The following is a 19,033-nucleotide window of genomic DNA, read 5'->3' as shown; positions in this document are numbered from 1 at the left end:
GGTTATGTATCTATAGTTGACGGGATGCAAATTCCACCAATAGTTATTACATTTAGGGTGCCTTCACACCGGATCTGCAGCGGATCCGGTACCGCAGCGGATTCCATGCTGTGAGTTTGCACTACGGATATGTAAGCCGGCCCCTTTAACCCACCGCAGACCCCGGCCCGGAGCATACATTACCTGCTTGGCGCCGCAGCTGCAGTGAAGCTCCCGGCTTCCCTCACTCCCCATGAGTCAATTAGTGCTGCCGTGCACTGATTGGCTGATGATGAGCGAGGGGAGTCGGGTGCTTCACACAGCCGCGGCGCTGAGCATGTAATGTATGCTCTGAGCCAGGGCTAGGGATGCAGGGGGTTAATAAGGCCGGGTCACATACAGGCATGTTGATTCATTAAATAGGTAACAATTACAAATTCTTTGCAATAAATACACTCATTTGTATTATTTTATTTATTATGGGAAAAAAATTATTTCATGAAACTTTTTGCTCTGTTAATTATCTATTTTACAGCGGTTATCCGATTAGCTGCAGCTACTTTTTTTTATTTTTTTCATTTTGAACCTGGGGAAATACTTTTGGGAAGCATCTTATTATAAATCTATACATGAAAAAACATGAGTTTCACATCAAGGATGTTACTTAGTAGATTAAACATTCATATTTCCAGAAAAAGTACATGACTATGATATTGTAGAAGCATGTAACATTTGCTGTGTCTATTCAATCATTGTAATCCAATTAATTGCTTCCAGGTGTCGAAAACTAAAAGCTACAATTTGAATTGAATCCAATTCCTCCCACCTTTCTATAGTCTGCCTGCAACATTTGCTGTATTGTATAACTGTAATGATTGTGTACCAAGAAGCAAGGACATGTGTGAACATTGGGTGCATTGTACTATTATATACTTTACCCACTCATGAATTTTGGTAAGTGGAAACCTTGACATTACACACATTCATGTTTTATGTTTCAGAAGAAGAATCTTGTTAATATTATGTTGTTTGCAGCTTCCTGTTTTCTGGAAATGTTCTGGTACCAGTTTAAAAGACAGAGAGAATTTTATGAATTATGAAAAACTCTATTTTAATATTTAATTAGGTTGTCCTTTTTTTCTTTTTAATGCCCACGAAGGGGGTGGGTGAAAAAAACCCTTACCAGTCCCTGCTCCTGTCTATATGGCAGGACAAGGAGGGGTAAATGCTAAGTCCTGTATGAGGAGCAGAGCACCTGTCATTTTGACAGGTGTTCTGTTCCTCTACAGTATAGATCCGGGCCTACTATCTGCCTCCCAGGGATTAAGTTGCATTGCTGCAATAATGTAAAACCCTACCTAAATCCTTCATGGCTGGGCACACACCTCACCCTGGGGGATGACAGCACTTACGTTGTCTAGGGCAGCACAAACTCCAAATACAGGCCTGTTTACATCACTAATAGTGTGAAGCTAGCATGCTCAGTCAAGGATAGTGGTTGATTGAGCACTGGGGTGCTCGATCGAGCATGATGCTTGACCGAACTCTTGGTGGTGCTTGGGTAAAAGTAGCCATGCACCTTCAATAGTTTAACTGTTTAGATGCTGGTCTTAAAATTGGCAGTGGAGTTTAAACAATATAGCTGTGCAGCAGTGATGATGAGGGTTCTCATGGCATCGGCAGCAGCCAGGACTGAATTGCTTATTCTCTCCACCAATAAATCAATTCAATGCAATGCGTGCACAAATAGCCAAACTATTAAAATATTATGTAAAAGAAAATGTAAAGGGAACAGCGCAAATGTAAAAAAAAAAACACTAAATGCCACAATTTGGGTTGTTTTTTTGTTTTGTTTTTTGCTCACATTCCCCAGAAAATTAAATAAAAAGGGATCAAAAAGTTTGATTTATGCCAAAATAGTAGAAGTAAAGAGTAAGGCTGGGTTCACACTGCGTTTTTGCAATGTTTTTTTTTTTTTTTTTCCCCCATCCGTTTCTTGCAAAAAAAAAACGCACGCATTTATGTGCATCTGTTTTGATTAGTTTTTCCATTGACTACATATATATATATATATATATATATATATATATATATATATATATATATATGTATATATATATATATATATATATATATGTATATATATATATATATATATATATATATAGAAAACAGACACAAAAATGAGGTTGACTATGTTTTTGTGTACATAAAAAACAAACAAAAAAAGGATCAATTTTTGGAAGTCAATGGAAAAACGGATAAAAATGGATGCACACAAATGCATACGTTTTTTATCCGTTTTTTCATCTGTGTTTTTATTTTTTTAAATGGAAATTATTTATTTATTTTTTAATTACTAATGGTTACAAAAAATTCCAGCTGCATTGTTTCTTCACTCCAGCTACCATTCTGCCTCCACAACTATTGGAAACCATTCACTTTCTTCTAAGAAAATGGCATTCTTTAACTTCACCGTTACCGTATTTTTTTGGATTTTTTATGCAGGTAACTTTTCATGAGAAGCAAAGTCTGTATTGCCTTAGGGGCACTTGAATGGTTTGAATAAACATTTAGTGTTTCATTATAAAAGGGGTTTAATACGTCCTTGTTATACCAGAGTAAACTTAATGAGGCACAGCTGTTGTAGAATCAAATATAAAAATTTTTAAATCTACGATCATTGTGGATGCTTTTTAAAAAGAATTTGGTATCGAAAAACAGGTGGTCTAAAGTGTTAAGTATTTCATGCTATGTGAGCAAGTAATTCAGCGCCTTCATTCTTCTTTAATAGTGTTAAACTTAAGATGTAACAACCCAAAATGATCATGTTGAGTCATGAATAAGAAAAGTGTAACACCAGAAAGCAATTATAAAAATAAGTCCAAACCAGTCAAATTACCATACAGTATTCTTAATTTTTTTTTAAGGGTAGCTTCACACGTACCGGATTTGCAGTGGACTTCACGCTGCGAGTTTGCAGCAAAATCTTCTGCAAATCTTGGTAGTGTGAAGTTCAATGGGGTTACATACCCGCAGCGGAATTTTCATTCCTAAAAACAGGAAAATTTGTCTTCTAATAATCACCCAGCCTTCGCAAAATCTCAATAGGGTAACATCAGCTCCCAGTCAGCTTTCTTAAGAACTGCAGATGCACAGTAGAACATCCCTCCTCCATAGGAGTAGACCGATCATTCAGCACCCTAAGCATTGACGGCATACCGTCAGAGTTCTAACATGTCTTTCAGTAAGGTATTGGTTTTTTTTATTCTAATTTTAGTAAATTTTGTCCCTTAAAGGGATGTGTTAAGGAAATATACCAAAATTAGTACACAAAAAAGCAATAAGTTACTGCAAAACACATTAGAACTCCTATTATGGCTTTAGTCCTGTGATTTAATTAAAGCTGTGGCCATTTTGACATTAAAAAGTGTGTTTTGTACAATTATTTAATAGTCAGTGTTTATTATGAGTGAAACATTCAAGAGTCATGGAAAATACCACAAAGTGACACCAAAATATTTAAAAGATATCAATTACTTGAATTTAAAGGGAACCTGTGACCTGGGAGAGTGGGGCCAAACCCACCCTACACCTTAATATAGCGCCCGATACTTACCTCCTCCTGCCAATCCTGCTCTGGATACTGCACAGTGATTTCCTATGGATGTCAGATTCATCTCAGCTCTTTAACATTATATGGGGGAAGAGGAGCAGCATTGATGTCACGGCGATGGGATCGGCATCCGAAGTGGAACCGATAGGAGAGGGGTAGGTATCAGGCACTCTATAAAGGGGTAAGGTGGGCTCAGCCCCACTTTCCCGGGCGACAGGTTCCCTTTAAACTATGTAAATAATTACATACAAAAAATTGGATATATACGTGAAGCTAAAAACGTAAAGGAGTTGGCCATTTTTAGTGTAAAGTCTTAAAGGGTTTATCCAGAATTACAAAAACATGGCCACTTTTGCCCGCTCTTGTCTTCAGATTGGGTGGGGTTTGAAACTCAGTTCCATTGAAGTAAATGAAACTTAATTACAAACCACACCTGACCTGGAGACAAGAGTGGGGAAAAAGTGGTCATGTTTTTGTAGCGCTGGACAACCCCTTTAAAATTGCTGCTGCATAGGGAATGTATATAAACAGTTGTATAATGATGTACATACTTACTTTTCCCTTTTATTATTGCCCCCATGATAAGGGGCGGATTAACTTTACCATAGGCCCTGGGCTGTTCACCAAGCCTGGGCCCCCCCACCCCACTGTAACTATGGCAGCACTAGCCTGGCGTTCATAGTACAAGACAGATAATGTCATGATGTCCTGATTTGTGCAAAATTGCCATAAAAAAACAGTGATTTTTTGCAAATCATGGCGAAAGTGTAGCCAGGAGACAGTACACCACTGAAAGTATAAGTCTTTTTGGGTGACCACCCCCAGGAGCTCAGGGCCCCGGCTGCCGCCCAAAACACCCCTATTATAATCCACTACTGCCCATGACCTGTTTCTTTTTTTATAGCCCAGGCACACTTCTATGCAAGATCAATTTTCATAATGTGCATGTAGTGCTCATTGTCCAGAAAATTTAAAGGGTTTATTAAGGCTTATAAAAACTTGTCAGTTTTCTTCCAAAAAGGGAAGCACTGGCGTTGTCAGTTTGGGTGTGGGTTTTGCAGCTCACTTCCATGGAGCTGTGTTGTAATTCCACACAGAACCTAAGGACAGGGCTGGTGCTGTTCTTGCAAGAAAATTGCTGTTTTTTTAACCATAGATTACCCCTTCAATTGAAAAAGTGATGCTGAATTATTGTTTTTCTGAGTTTTTTGTTTTTCTCCCTTAAAATCATTTACAGTACTTGGTAATATATAATATTGGCTTACTCTTTGTCCTTCTTTTCCAGGTGGGCCTTCAGGACCATCAATTCCCTATGGTTGAGAAAAATAATACAGTTATACCACTCCAATACAATAGGATAAATAACAATAAATAACACTTAAAATGATTGATGTATGATAAACACTACAAATGACAGGTGGGGAAAAAACAAGTTAAGGCGATGTTCACAAATTGTTTGACAATGGCCGTTCCATGACTCGACTGGGTCAAGGAACAGCTGGTGTCATAAAAGATAATCCTGGCCGGTACTGAAGAATCGGACGGATGATCTTCACTGCAGTTGAATTTGGATGGGGGCGCATCCGTGCGTGCCCGCATCCGAATTTACCGCTGCACTCAATGGAGCCGCACGGCCAGAGCCGCACACTCTGTTGTGTGCACTGACAGGTTTTCTGCAGCTGTCATTCATTAAACAGCGGCCGCAGAAAACCGACATGTAAGTTTTTCGCGATGCCGCTAGGGATCCCAGCCGCAGCATATACTGTGTTATACACTCCAGCCGGGATTCCCTTGGCCTGCAGCACAATGGGGGTAAAGGATTAATCATGGCAGTGTAGCAAATCGGCAACAACGGCCGTGATTAATAATTTACTTGTGTTATGTGAACATGGCCTAAACTACCATACAACATAGGCAAAGGATGAAAGTATGTACATCATTTGAGTTATTCTATCCTTTTATAGCTACCATTTATAATGATGTCCTCTATATATCTGATACTGTTTATAGTAAAAAAAAAATACTGTTCAATAAACAACAACATAATTAAAAGGTGAACATTTATGATAAAGAGGCAGGGATGGGTAAAAGTGTCTCAAGGAACACAGGGGGGGGGGTTTATCAAAAGTGGCATACTCGTATGCTAGTCTTAAATTAGGCCCCAAATTCACAAAGCTAGTCTAGCTGTGTCGGACCACTGGAGGTCTCTTTCCTTCCTCCGTGCGGTCCAATCGGCGCTCTGCTCATGCTTACACAGGAAGTACTGTAATTAACAAATCTATATAACTTTCTGAAACCAGTCAATTTGAAAGGAAAGGATTTCCGCTGGACAACCCCTTTAAAGGGGTATTCCCCCCAAAATTAATTTTGCATTAATACGTTGCCCACCCCTAGCTTTTCATCTTTCCAATATACATTTATTATGGATTCTGCATAGTTTAGCTGTTTTCTAGATGCATTCACCCCCACTGATTGTATAAAATCATCAAAACTCGGTCCACTCCGACACGCTCCCTGCTCCTGGCCACCACCCTCTGTGTCGGCATCACGTGTCCTCCATCTCTTTAATCGGCAGGGTTAGCGATTATAACCCTGCCCACTGAAGAGAAGGATAACAGCTGTTACTTTTCTGGCACCCCTTCTTCCCCCGTCTCGTTGCCCTGCGACACCCCCCCCACCCCCTCCCCAGCATACATATGTTATGCTACTCTCCCTGCACCAGTCCCCCGCATATATCACACCCTTGGCCCCCCTTGCCCCGTCCGAGCCCGCTCCTGTGTTCCGTGCCACCCGCCCCAGTCCCCCACCCCCGGGCCATACATATAACTGTTACTAATCACCCCCCACCCCAATGCCAGCCCCGTCCTGGCCGCCTGCACCGGTCCCCGCCCCAGCCCTGGCATACACTGCGGGTAATTGATTCACAACACTGCCCCTCACCCCGCTGCACTGAGACCCCTGCGGGTAATCGTGCCCCCGGCCCCGCACCAGGCTCCCGCACTGTCAGTCCTGTCCCGGCTCCCGTAATGTGTGCCGCCTGCCCCAGTCCCCCACCCCCGGGGCATACATATAAAGTGCGGGTAATCGCGTCCCCCAACACCACTGTCAGCCCCTTCCTAGCCGGCTCCCGTGATCCTGCTATCCATCTGCATCAGAAGCAGCTCTGTGACAAGATATATTGTAATTTGGATGGATAGCAGCTTGCTGGGACCTGTAGTTCTGCATAATATATCAGGTCACAGAACTTCTTTAGAACTACAGGTCCCAGCAAGCTGCTATCTAACCACATCCCAATATATCCGGTCAGAGTTTCTGATTTGGACGGATAGCAGCTTGCTGGGACCTGTAGTTCTACAGAAGCTCTGTGACCTGATATATTGTGTAGAACTTCAGGTCCCAGCAAGCTGCTATCCATCCACATTACAATATATCATGTCACAGCGCTTCTGCAGAACTACAGGTCCCAGCAAGCAGCAGGAAGCAATGCATGCTGGGAAATGTAGTTTCCTGGCCAGCACCATCTTGCATGTATATATCGGCTTCTAGAAAAACTTTTTTTCGGGAATGGCAGCCGCTAGAAAGATGGGAGACGGCTCAAAATACTCAGGGGGACTTGGTGAGTAAGACCAGCTAGGTTTGGGTGCATTTCATTTTTTTAGCTCTTGGGGGGAGTACCCCTTTAAGTGCCTTTTCCTGCATTTTCTTTATCCTACTTTCTCTTAAATATGGCTAGTTTGCCATATTTTACGGAACTAAAAATAAAATGGACAATTAAAGCAGAATTGGCCTAAAGACTTTTTCATTCCTTATGTTGAAAGAATTAAATGTGTTAAATTACACAATTGTCTAGAAATTGTGCACTTACCCTATCTCCTTTTATTCCAGTTGCATAAATCTAAAATAAAAAAGTTGACATAAAATTAGCTTATTTACATAACTTACTTGATGGCAGATTTGCATGTCATGCATTTAGCCCCTTGCAGATTAGATAGATCACTGCTTAATGTTCAGAATGGAGGATTACAGCATTTGATTAAATAGGCAGCCATTTAAAGAAAACTTTTGACATGTCAAAAGTTTTTATTGGTAAGTGCCCATTGCTTATAAGTTTTATGCAAAAAATGGGTGAAAAACGAATGAAAAAAACTGATCAAAAAGCATCCTTTTATGAATGCTAAAAAAAGGATCTTTTCATACTTTTTTTTTTTTTTTTATAATTGAAGTAAATGAAAAAAACGGATCAAAATGGATGCACACAAAGGCTATGTTCCCACAACGTTTTTTCAGCTCAGTTTAAAATGACGTCCATCGCAATGAGTCTAAAATAACGGATGTTATTTAGCAGCCTGGCCTCACCTTAGTGCAATGACTGGTGTTTGTACATTATTCTAGTTTGGTTACTAATTGGCCTTTGGATGCGGCTTAATTGAAAAGTTCATTGAATTTAATAGTAAAAACAGAGAAAGAACGGTGACAAAAGAAAAACTGTGTGAACAACTAACAAACAACGCCCGCTGTTTGCAAAAGACGTCCAAAAATAATGAACATGTTCATTATTTTCCCGTCCGCGGTAAAAACGTCCCTTATTCAATCCATTGTGTGCATTGGACGTCCGTCTTCCCATTGACTTCAATGCATTGCCATTGAAGTTAGTTAAATTGCGGCAAAAACTGACTTTTTTAAATATCAAAATCGGGCGCCTTTTCTTTATTTTTGACGTTGTGTGAACAGCCTATATGAAGCCTTATGCATCAGTTTTTCATCCTTTTTTTTTTTTTTTTACATAAAGCGGAGTACCCCTTTAATAGCCCTGGAAAGTTTCATGGTCATAGTAGGAGTGTGGTGATAATAGAAAAAAAAAACGTTTAAAAGATTGTGTGATGATCAGAAACTAAAGAATTATACAGCAGAGAAACAGAATGAAAAAGGGGGCACGTAGCTTCACCTATTATTGTATGAACCATTGTGAAAATGAATACATTCCAGAACAATTTAAAATCTTAGCTTATTGTCTGCTTAAATTTTCATCTTGTCTCTTTTTTTTTTGTTCGCATTTCTGCTTTACGCATTCTTACTGCACCATATTAATCAGAATGGAAATGATTGCCTAGATACTAACGTAATTGTTCATGTTTGACAAAAAGTCAGTTTCAGTTTATTCCCCTCCTCATCTTCATTCTTCTTTAACTTTACTCTAGTTAGTTGAAATACCAAATGAAGGTTTAATAATTTCATAGCAAACTCATGAACATATAGCTTTAGCCATTGTTTTTCGGCAGACCCTAGGCAGTGACAGTGTCATCGCAGATGCAAGGCTAGAAAATGTAATAAAACACATAAAATATAAAGACAAATACATTACAGGTTTACCATTTATTGTACTTTACTGCACTTAAAAACACAGAAACATAGAAGACTGGCGGCAGAAAAAGACCACTGGGTCCATCTAGTCTTCCCTTTTAATGTTTCCCTTCTTATTATCTTAGGATAGATATATGTGTATCCAAGGCAGGTTTACATTCTGTTATTGTAGATTTACCAACCTCTTTTGAGGTTTTTGAGTTCAGTTTTTTTCTCTAAAAAATACTTCCTTCCTGATCCTAATTTAGTCCTTTAACATACTTAAAGAGGATGTACCACCAGGTAAATCCTCTTTAATATGACCCACGGATAGAATGGCGCTGTCATGGGGAAGCCAGTGCCGTGGTCCGTTTTTTTTGAACCGCGGCCCAGTTCCCGTGTTCTATCCATGGGTACCGGGCTGGGGCTGAAGCATAGGAGGCGGGCCGGCTCGCCCCCAGTGGGAGAGAATTCCCTCCCCTCTATGACGTGGCTTCATTAGAATCAATGGAGGCGCATCATAGAGGGGCGGGTTTTTCCTCCCACTGAGGGCGGGCCGGCCTGCCTCCTGTGTTTCATCCCCGGCCCGGTACCCGTGGCTAGAACGGCGCCATTCTATCCGTGGGTCATATTAAAGAGGATTTACCTGGTGGTACATCCTCTTTAAAGGTTTCGATCATGTCCCCTATTTCTCTTCTTTCCTCCAGACTAAACAGATTCAAATCCTTAACTGTTTCCTGATATGTTTTAGGCCTGACACCCTCCACCATTTTTGTAGCCCGTCTTTGGATCCGTTCTTATCTTATCAATATCTTTATGTAGCTGAGGTCTCCAGAACTGGACACAGTATTCCAGATGTGATATCACTAGAGCTCTATACAGCGAGATCACAATCTGCCTCTTCCTACTGGTTATACATCTAGTTATACAGCCCAGCATACCATTATATATACAGCCCAGCATACCATTATATACACAGCCCAGCATACCATTATATATATATATATATATATACACTGTATATAGCCCAGCATATCATTATAAGTACAGCTTAGCAAACCATTATATATATACAGCCCAGCATACCATTATATATACACCTATCCAGTAAAGCTAAATCATTAACCATAATACTGACACCTACAAAAATATCCTATAACCCTATTGCACATTTTTGTGTCATCAGCGAACAGACAAACCTACCAAATCTTCTCCTATGTCACTTTCAAACATTAAAAAGAACAGATCAGACCCTTGTGGCCACAATTTGTAACCAGTCTCTGCACGGAACATACACCATTAACGACATCCCTCTGATATCTGTCCTTCAGCCAACCACAAATCCACTGAACTATCTAGAGATTAAGTCCAATTTTCTCTAACTTCTTAATAGGCTCTTTATGGGGAACTTTGTCAAAGGCTTTGCTGAAGTCCAGATAGGCGATGTCCATGGCATCACCTTCATCCAACACTTTTTGACATAATCAAAGAAATCAATTAGATTAGTCTGACATGATCTGCATGCAGTAAAGTCATGCTGGTTCAGGTCCATCAAATTGTTGATTCTTAGGTGATTCATTATCTTTTTATTTTTTTTCTTTAAGGTGATCCCATCAATTTTACTACTAATAATGATGTTAAGCTAGCTGGCCTGTAGTTACTGGGCTCTTCTCTACTCCCCTTCTTGTGGATGGGTATAACATTGGCCTTTTTCCAATCATCAGGAACATCTCCTGTTAGGAGGGATTCATTATACAGGTCCGTCAGGGGGGCAGCAATCACATATCTGAGTTCTTTAACCCCTTAACGACACAGGGCGTACATTTACGCCCCCGCTGCCTGGGCTTTAATGCAGGAGGGCGTAAATGTACGCTCGGGTGCGGTCCCAGGCTATGGAGCGGGCTCACGAGCTAAGCCCACCCCATAGCGTGTGAGGAACGGCTGCTATCTGCAGCCAGGCCCTCACCCTCAATGGCGGGTCGCCGTGATCGCGTGGTCACCCGCCATTAACCCCTTAAATGCCGCGTTCAAGTTAAAGTGACTGGAGCATCTTCGGGCACTTAGCGATCGGGACATCGGCAGCGTGTCTGCGGGGGTCCTGATTGCATTTCCTGACTGCTGTAGGTCTTCTCCTTACCTACATGCAGTCCTCTGTTCAGTCCTCTTATTCAGCCTGCCACAGGCAGGCTAAATCAGGAGATCACAGATATCAGTGTATACAATCCAATGTATGTCAATGATAGTTCCCTAAGGAAACTGTAAGGCTATGTTCACACTACGTATATGTCCGGCCGCATATTTTACGCGGCCGGACATATACGTGTGAAACTCCGTCCGCTTATTCACGGAACGCGCTACGGCCGGAAACTTACGTAGTGTGAACATAGCCTAAAAGTGTAAATAAATAAATGTTTTACAAAATGCTGTAAAAAAACCCACAGAGATTATATACCGTAGCGTGTGTAATAGTCTGATCTATTAAAATAAAACAATACTATTCCCGCACGGTGAATGGCGTGAACAAAAAGCGGTTAAAAACCCCCACAGAGATTGCTTTTTTTTAATGACATTTTATGTATAAAAAAAAATTATAAAAAGTGATCAATCCATTTTATCTAGAAAATGAAACTACTAAAAACTAGAGATCATGGCGCAAAAAATGACACCCTATACGACCCCGTAGGAGAAAAAATAAAAGCGCTATAGGAGTTACAATAGTGCAATTTTAAATATGCCTATTTGAAAAAAAAAAAATGTTTTACTGCTATTAAAAATAGTAAAACGTTAGAAAACCTAGAAACCATGCATGTCATTGTGTTCAGACCAACCTATAGAATAAATAAAAAATGTCAGTTTTACTGTTAAGTGCATTACGTAAACATGGAACCCCAAATTAAATTTCAGAATCGCATTCTTTGACCCAAATTCACCCCATAAATGATATTTTGGGAGTTCCGTAATTCATTTTATGGCAGATTAAAAGATGCCATTACAAAGTACACCTGCTCTTAAAAAAAAAAATAACCCTCACATGGCCCTGTAGGTGGAAAAATAAAAGCGTTATGGGTCTTAGAAAGCGAGGAGGAAAAAACGAAAACGTCAAAGTGACAATTGGCCTGGTCCTTAAGGCCATTTCAGGCTCTGTCCTTAAGGGGTTAAGAACTCTGGCATGTAAACCATCTGGACCCATTACCTTATTCAACTTTAAGTGGGCAAGTTCCTCTGCATCTTTAGCCTCTGAAAACACTGGGGCTGTTAATTCTGAATGCAGGAGCCATTTGTATTTTAGTTCTAACAAAAGTTCCATTGATAGGCTATACTTCCACTAGGGAAAAATGACGGCCATTTTTCAGAACGTCCATCATTTTAGCGCAAATATTGATCATTATTAACGATAAAGAAACAAAGGTACATGCTGTGTCAGTAGCTGTAGGAGTGTCTTCCTCAACTTGATTTACCAGTAAGATTGGCCAATTTTACAAACAAGATTGGCCTATTTTCAGTATGGGATCTATATTTTATAAAGTTCTGCTATCTTCTGGAGGAACAGGGATAGATAGATAAATAGATGATGCGGCAAATACATTGCATGCCTATTTATTAAATGCCCTGGCATCTAGATTATAGTAATAGCCACAATTAGTTATTGTCCTTGCACATCATCTGTGGCTTAGATGATAATGTTGTTAATCTTCTCTATTCTGTGTAATATTAGCTGTACGGAAATTTAAGATTCACACCATAGCCTGGGTCAAACCACTTGTTCTCCCATATAATTTACCAACGAGCAAATTACAAGAAAAGAACAGTGACAGGGACCTAGAAATAAAAATATTTAAAGCGAATGAACCACCGATACATCGCTTGTGATTACATAGTTGTGATGATGTCATGACTCGGGAAAATGCCTGAACCGGCTGATGGACAGCCCGCTCAGCCAATCAGTGACCCAATCACTTCAAAAGAAAGGAAAAAGAGCATATGCACAAACAGGTAGCACATCACCCAATACTTTATTGAAAAAAATCTAACACTCCTTAAAGCGACTCCATACCCACAATCTGACCCCCCCCCCCCCCCCAAACCACTTGTACCTTCGGATAGCTGCTTTTAATCCAAGATCTGTCCTGGGGTCCGTTCGGCAGGGGATGTAGTTATAGTGATAAAAACAACTTTTAATCCTACAGCGCTGTGTCTAACGGCCGGGGCTTACATTTGTATATGCATTAGGCTGGCACAACCTCTCTGTCCTTCCTCCCCACCCTCCTCATCATTAGGAATACTCCAGGCAGATTGCTTCCTATTCCCCACCTGTGGCAGCCCGGCACATCGTTAATACACCTGTGCAAAGCTCAAACAGCAGTAAGGCTGCATTCCCACGTTCCGTGATCCTGACGGATCACGGACATGGAATGCATGTACTGGAGCCCCCCCGCGCCCGGACAGCATCTGTAATTAGATGCTGGGAGCGGGGGAGACTGTATTCATAAGCGCCGTGCTGTAATGAATCAGCCGCGCGGTGCTGTTACTACAGCGCGGCCCTTATGAATACAGTCTCCCCCGCTCCCAGCATCTAATTACAGATGCTGTCAGGGCACGGGGGGGGGGGGGGCTCCAGTACATGCATTCCACGTCCGTGATCCATCAGGATCACGGAACGTGGGAATGCAGCCTAAATGTTCCTGGATCATTCCTAATGATGAGGAGGGTGGGGAGGAAGGACAGAGAGGTGGTGCCAGCCTAATACATATACAAATGTAAGCCCCGGCCGTTAGACACAGCGCTGCCAGATTAAAAGTTGTTTTTATGACAATAACTGCATCCCCTCCTGAACGGACCCCATGACAGCTCTTGGATTAAAAGCAGCTATCCGAAGGTACAAGTGGTTTGGGGGGGACAGATTGTGGTTACGGAGTCGCTTTAAATTTCAACAGTGTGTGAACATAGCCTTTCTTTGTTTTAAATTCACTCCTGGTTTTGGTTGCAAATTATCGACCAATATACTGAGCAAAAATACTGTGTGGGAACCATTTTTAGAAATAACAACTTTAGTATACAGAGGTGTTCCTGCAAATCATTCATAATGATAGATCTGAATTCTCTCTAAACAAATGTAAAATAAAATATATTTTCTGCCTACTGACTGTATCTACCTGCAACAATAATGACAAATGTCAACTATGTACGGCAGAGCATGGTTCCATCAAGATTCTGTTAAATGCTTTACAGCATGTAATGATATTATGCTCATGAGGTAAAACGTGCTATTAGATTTCTATGCCACCGAAGAGAAATTGGCTTGTGTGAGAAATCATTAAGGGAAATACCCGTGATGAATGAGAACAATTACTCTGTTTCTTTGTGGATGAAACACATTGTGTTCCAAGAATGATAACATAGAGATAACACAACACTACATAAATGTATACACTGTCATCTCAAGCTGGCCGCCGACATTCATTATTTTGTTCACAGATCCTGTTGTTTTCAGTCAATGGTTCTTGGGGCAAAAGGATCAGCCATGTGGGATTTTTCCATTTGTATTGTGTTGTTTACCCTCGAGATAATACTGTAAGATTCTCACTACTTGTCTACAAGTACAGCTACATTATATATGTTTGGATTACTGGAGCTTTCAATAGGCACATCAATGTCAAACTTTACATTTTTCATGTTTGTTACTGGGTTTGATCGCTATCTGACCTATAGATCAATTTTTTGAGTGTTTTCTAAAAACAAACAAACAAAAAAAATTCTTGCACATCATGTGCTAAAGACCTATTTGGTCCTGATTTTCTTTTCCACTTTTCTGATAATATATACTGGCTGGATCAACCTGGAGCACTGAAGGACCAGAACATTCCTTAGGGATTATGGTCTCTAACATTATCATGTGCCCCATAAGTAGCCCCAATTAAAGTGAATTTGTATCCCCCTCCGAACCGCCATTACACATGCACATCAAGGTTCAATCCAAGCCATGTCCTGGGGTCTGTTTGGGTGCTGATTCCTTTGTTTTCAGCAAACAAAAAAGGCACAATGACAAGTTAGGGGCCTATTCCACGGAGCGATAATTGGCTGAATTGGCCCGTTTTGGCTGATTATCGCTCTGTGGAATAGAGAGAACGATCAGCCGATGATCGTGTCATCGGCTGATTGTTCATTTCGGTTTAAACCTAAAATAATCGTTCACCCCCCGTGCATCACTATGTGGAATAGCGGGCGAGGCGGACGACCTACAATTTCACAAACATCATACATTACCTGTCCGGGCTGCAGGTCTTCTCCTTCTCCCAGTCCCGCGCTCCCAGACAGAGCGCTCAGCCAATCACTAGCCGGGACTGCAGCATCCAGTGATTGGCTGAGCGTTCTGTCAGTTCAGTTAGGCCGCTCCGAAGCTGATGCTGCTGCGTGGGACTGGGAGAAGGAGAAGACCTGCAGCCCAGACAGGTAATGTATGAAACAAGGGCTGCAAAGACATCGGTAACAATGTCCCTGCAGCCCTCGCTAATGATTGTCGGGCCGTGGAATAGGCCCAGTAAACGAGCGCCGATCTAGCAGATCGGCGCTCGTTTACATCATTGATTGGGCCCTGCTCGGGGTGTGGAATAGGACCCTTAGACTATAGCAAAGAGCCATGCCTCATCAGTGAGTTATGCGCTCAATTTTGTCTGTGCAGAAGAGGATGATCCTGCCCAGGGGATGTTTCTTTAGAGAAGGTGGTGGTGGTGGGGGGATGGAAGAATAAAGAGGTGACGCAGGCTTGGACACTCTGGGACCACCACAATACTGGATTAAAAGACTGTTTTGTTTGTTTTTTTTAACAAAAACAAAGGCATTGGAAGCAGTTTTTCCTTGTCAAAAGACCAGTCTAAATTTTACACCCTTTGATAAATCTCCCCCTATGTGTATAGAACCTACCCGTCATCCACCCCCCCCCCTTCCCTTTACCCACCTTCTCCTTGACTGAATTTGATGGACATATGTCATTTTTCAACCATACTAACTATGTAACTATGTAACAGTACCAGTAACAGGGGTCACGGGGAAACAGATTCACTTTAATGCCAACACAGGGATTCTCTATTTTTTGTGGTTTAATACCCACACAATATATTAATTATTATTGCTGATCTGGCCAGTATAGAGTGGTGACAGAAGAGGGAATATGTAATTGTTCTATAGGGTTGGCAGGCTCCCCTGGTGTGTCAGGACACTGTAGCACAGTGAAGCACATTATAAGTCTGAACTGCTCTCAAGCTTTTATGATAAAGCATTTTTCAAGCCGCTAGATTAAGAACCAAATGGGATTCATAAAACTCCTGCATGTAACTCATTGGCTTTCATGACTGCATATACCTTGCCGTAGCAATGGCAGCTAAATACTGCATATAGAGACATACTGGCTAAAAGAAGCACTTCAATTATTTTTGGACATACCATGCTAACTCACCAGCAAAATCCCTGCAGCATAAATTGTTTTGTTTTATCACAGCTGAGCTGCATTCACCTATTATATACCTCCTGGTAGCTCTCAAACACTTTTCCTCCCCACCAAGCTTTGGCCTCCTCGTTCTTCTGTACTGTATGCTTCTGCATGTAAAGAGATCAGTACTGCCTTATCTAAAGAGACCAGGAGTGTAGTGATATAGTAGACTAGCCCCTATAATGTCTAGCTACAGAGTTAAAATATCACTTGACTCACACTCAGAGTCAGCCTTAGGATTGTGCAACCTGCACAATCACACAGGGAGCATCGCCATAGCAGATGAAAGGAATACTGCATTGCCTCTTCTCCCCTGCATAGCGCTATGCCTATTTTCTTATGGGTGCAACATGCTGATCCCCTTAGAATGTAAAGAGAGTGGTGATGTGTACAATGTATGCGTCACCACTCACTATTGTACAGGAGCAGGGAGTTTGGTGGTAAACTGGAATCCATGCACATTTTGTAGCATGCTACTGTACATAATGTTAGCATTGTACTATACTGTAGTGGGGTACAAGTCATCTGTTACGGGACGTGCACAATGACATCAATTCTTGTGTACCACCCACAGGAGAAGACCTAAACCGCTCCAGGACATTGGATACAGAGCAGAGGAGTAAGAAGAGGGCTAGCCTTAGTGCTGAAGGGAAGGGAAGGTAAGTGGGATGTTTTTAGGTTATTGGGGGAGGGGGAGGTAACTACCTGACGGGGGATTATCTACCTGCTTAAGCAATAACTGATAACTGCACATATGTAGGCATATATGCACCGTCAGTTTCCCTTTCAAATTATACACTTGTAAATAACTTGATAGCAAAAATTTAATATATTTTTGACCAACCAGTAAGCCAATTCTTCTGCAATCCTGCATAATGAAGCTGTATACAACTAATGGTCTTTCCTTATAATGTTTTGTACACAGAAAATAGGGGAGAAAGCAAACATAACGATATAGGCTATGTTCCCACAACGTCAAAACCAGAGAGAAGGCGGCCGATTTTGCTATTTAAAATATCGTCCGTTTTTTAGCGATTTAACTTACTGCAATGGCAATGCAATGAACACATGGAAAGATGGACGTCCAATGCACAATGTATTGAATAACGGACGTTTTTACCACAGACGGCAAAATAATGAACATGATCATTATTTTCGGACGTCTTTTGGACCTTTTTTTTTATTAGCTGTTCACACACAGTTTTTCTTTTGTCACCATTCTTTCTCCATTTTTACTATTAAATTCAATGGACTTTTCAATTAAGACGCACCCAAAGGGCAATTAGTAACCCCAAACTAGAATAATGTACCAGCAGCCGTCATTGCACGGGCGGCTAGGCAGCTAAATGACTCAAAATAACGGATGTCATTTTAAACAGAGCTCAAAAGACGTTGTGTGAACCTAGCCATGCAGTAACATAAGCGAATACTAGCATGCTAGTATCTACCAGTGAGTATCTAAGTACAACTTAATAGACCAGCAGTAGGATACTATCACTTAACTCACAGTAGTTGCATTAATTGCTTGACACTATTTGTAAAAAGAGAAAAAAAAAAAAATATATATATATATATATATATAGTATTTTATGTTTAGGAGCAAACATTTAAATCCCATAGATGATAGTAGTCTGAGCTTCTTTTATAGCCATATGAAATATGAGGATTTTCTAACATTTCGGCACAGGATCGGTTAGTGGAGGATACTTCTTTTCCCAAGCAACATTATTTTGTTTTAATAGTTACTTCTTTCCTTGCCCGCCTCAGTTATGTCCCATTGTGCAGTATCCTTTCTTCACCTGTCTTCCTAAACCAATATAAAGAATCAGATGCAGCGCATCTCTATAACAATAACTGAATAATGAGTAGTTTGATCTGTCCCTGCAGAGCAATTAAAACTCTGTGGCAGATCCGTGCATTGAGCCCATGAAATCTTTGCCTTAATTAACTCCGGGACTGTCTGAAATTACTCTCAACAGGAATTCTGTGGACAGGGATTTTCAACAAGAGCTAACATTGTAGACCGCATGCATTCTTATAAGAAAATCAATAATTAAAGCTATAAGAAAATAAAAAAATGAAATAAAATAAATTTTTTTTTAGCATTTTATGTTAAAAAATAGTAAGAAATTAATTTGCTATCAAATCACAGATGTTAGGCGCAAAGTAATCTTTGACTAGGAAGTACCAATTGATGGATGGTACTAAACAGGCAAAGGTCAAAAAACAGATGTATATGTGTCAGATGGGATTCTATGTTGTGACATCTGTTGCAGAAATTAACCATGATGTATTAAATTTGGAATCCACAAGCATCATGCTGTTTTCTAAAACTGCAACCTACAAAACAATGTAAAAATTTATTTCAATCATAATACTAAGAAGAAGAATGATGAAAATGTCTGTTTCCTGAAAGTAGTATAGTAGTAGGCTGCGGTCACACTTGGCAGGTTTTTTTTTTAAACTGCTATTGCAGTTTTTTGAGCCAGTGGATCCAGGAGGAAGTATAAGTCCTTTCTTTAAAGTGTCACTGTCGTGCCGTGTCAATAGGACAGGGGATTTTAAGAAACTTTAAGAATGGTTTATTAGGCAAATATGCCATTATCTGCATT

The 19,033-nt window shown here is 40.7% G+C and overlaps 1 protein-coding gene across 1 annotated transcript in view; it reads right to left on the bottom strand.

Moving 5' to 3' along the window:
* The window catches only part of LOC138795177 (collagen alpha-1(XIX) chain-like), a 384,669-nt gene that overhangs the window by 120,298 nt on the left and 245,338 nt on the right, over positions 1-19,033 (bottom strand). Inside the window, exons 16-17 of the mRNA XM_069974170.1 lie at positions 7,461-7,490; positions 4,861-4,905 (exon numbers count right to left, since the gene is read on the bottom strand). Of these exons, the coding sequence (XP_069830271.1) occupies positions 4,861-4,905; positions 7,461-7,490 (75 nt within the window). The remainder of the gene's footprint in view (positions 1-4,860; positions 4,906-7,460; positions 7,491-19,033) is intronic.

Source organism: Dendropsophus ebraccatus, chromosome 6 (genome assembly GCF_027789765.1).
Source record: "Dendropsophus ebraccatus isolate aDenEbr1 chromosome 6, aDenEbr1.pat, whole genome shotgun sequence".
NCBI lineage: Eukaryota > Metazoa > Chordata > Amphibia > Anura > Hylidae > Dendropsophus > Dendropsophus ebraccatus.
The sequence above is the reverse complement of the archived record's forward strand: the minus strand, read 5'-3'. Positions and strand labels throughout refer to the sequence as shown.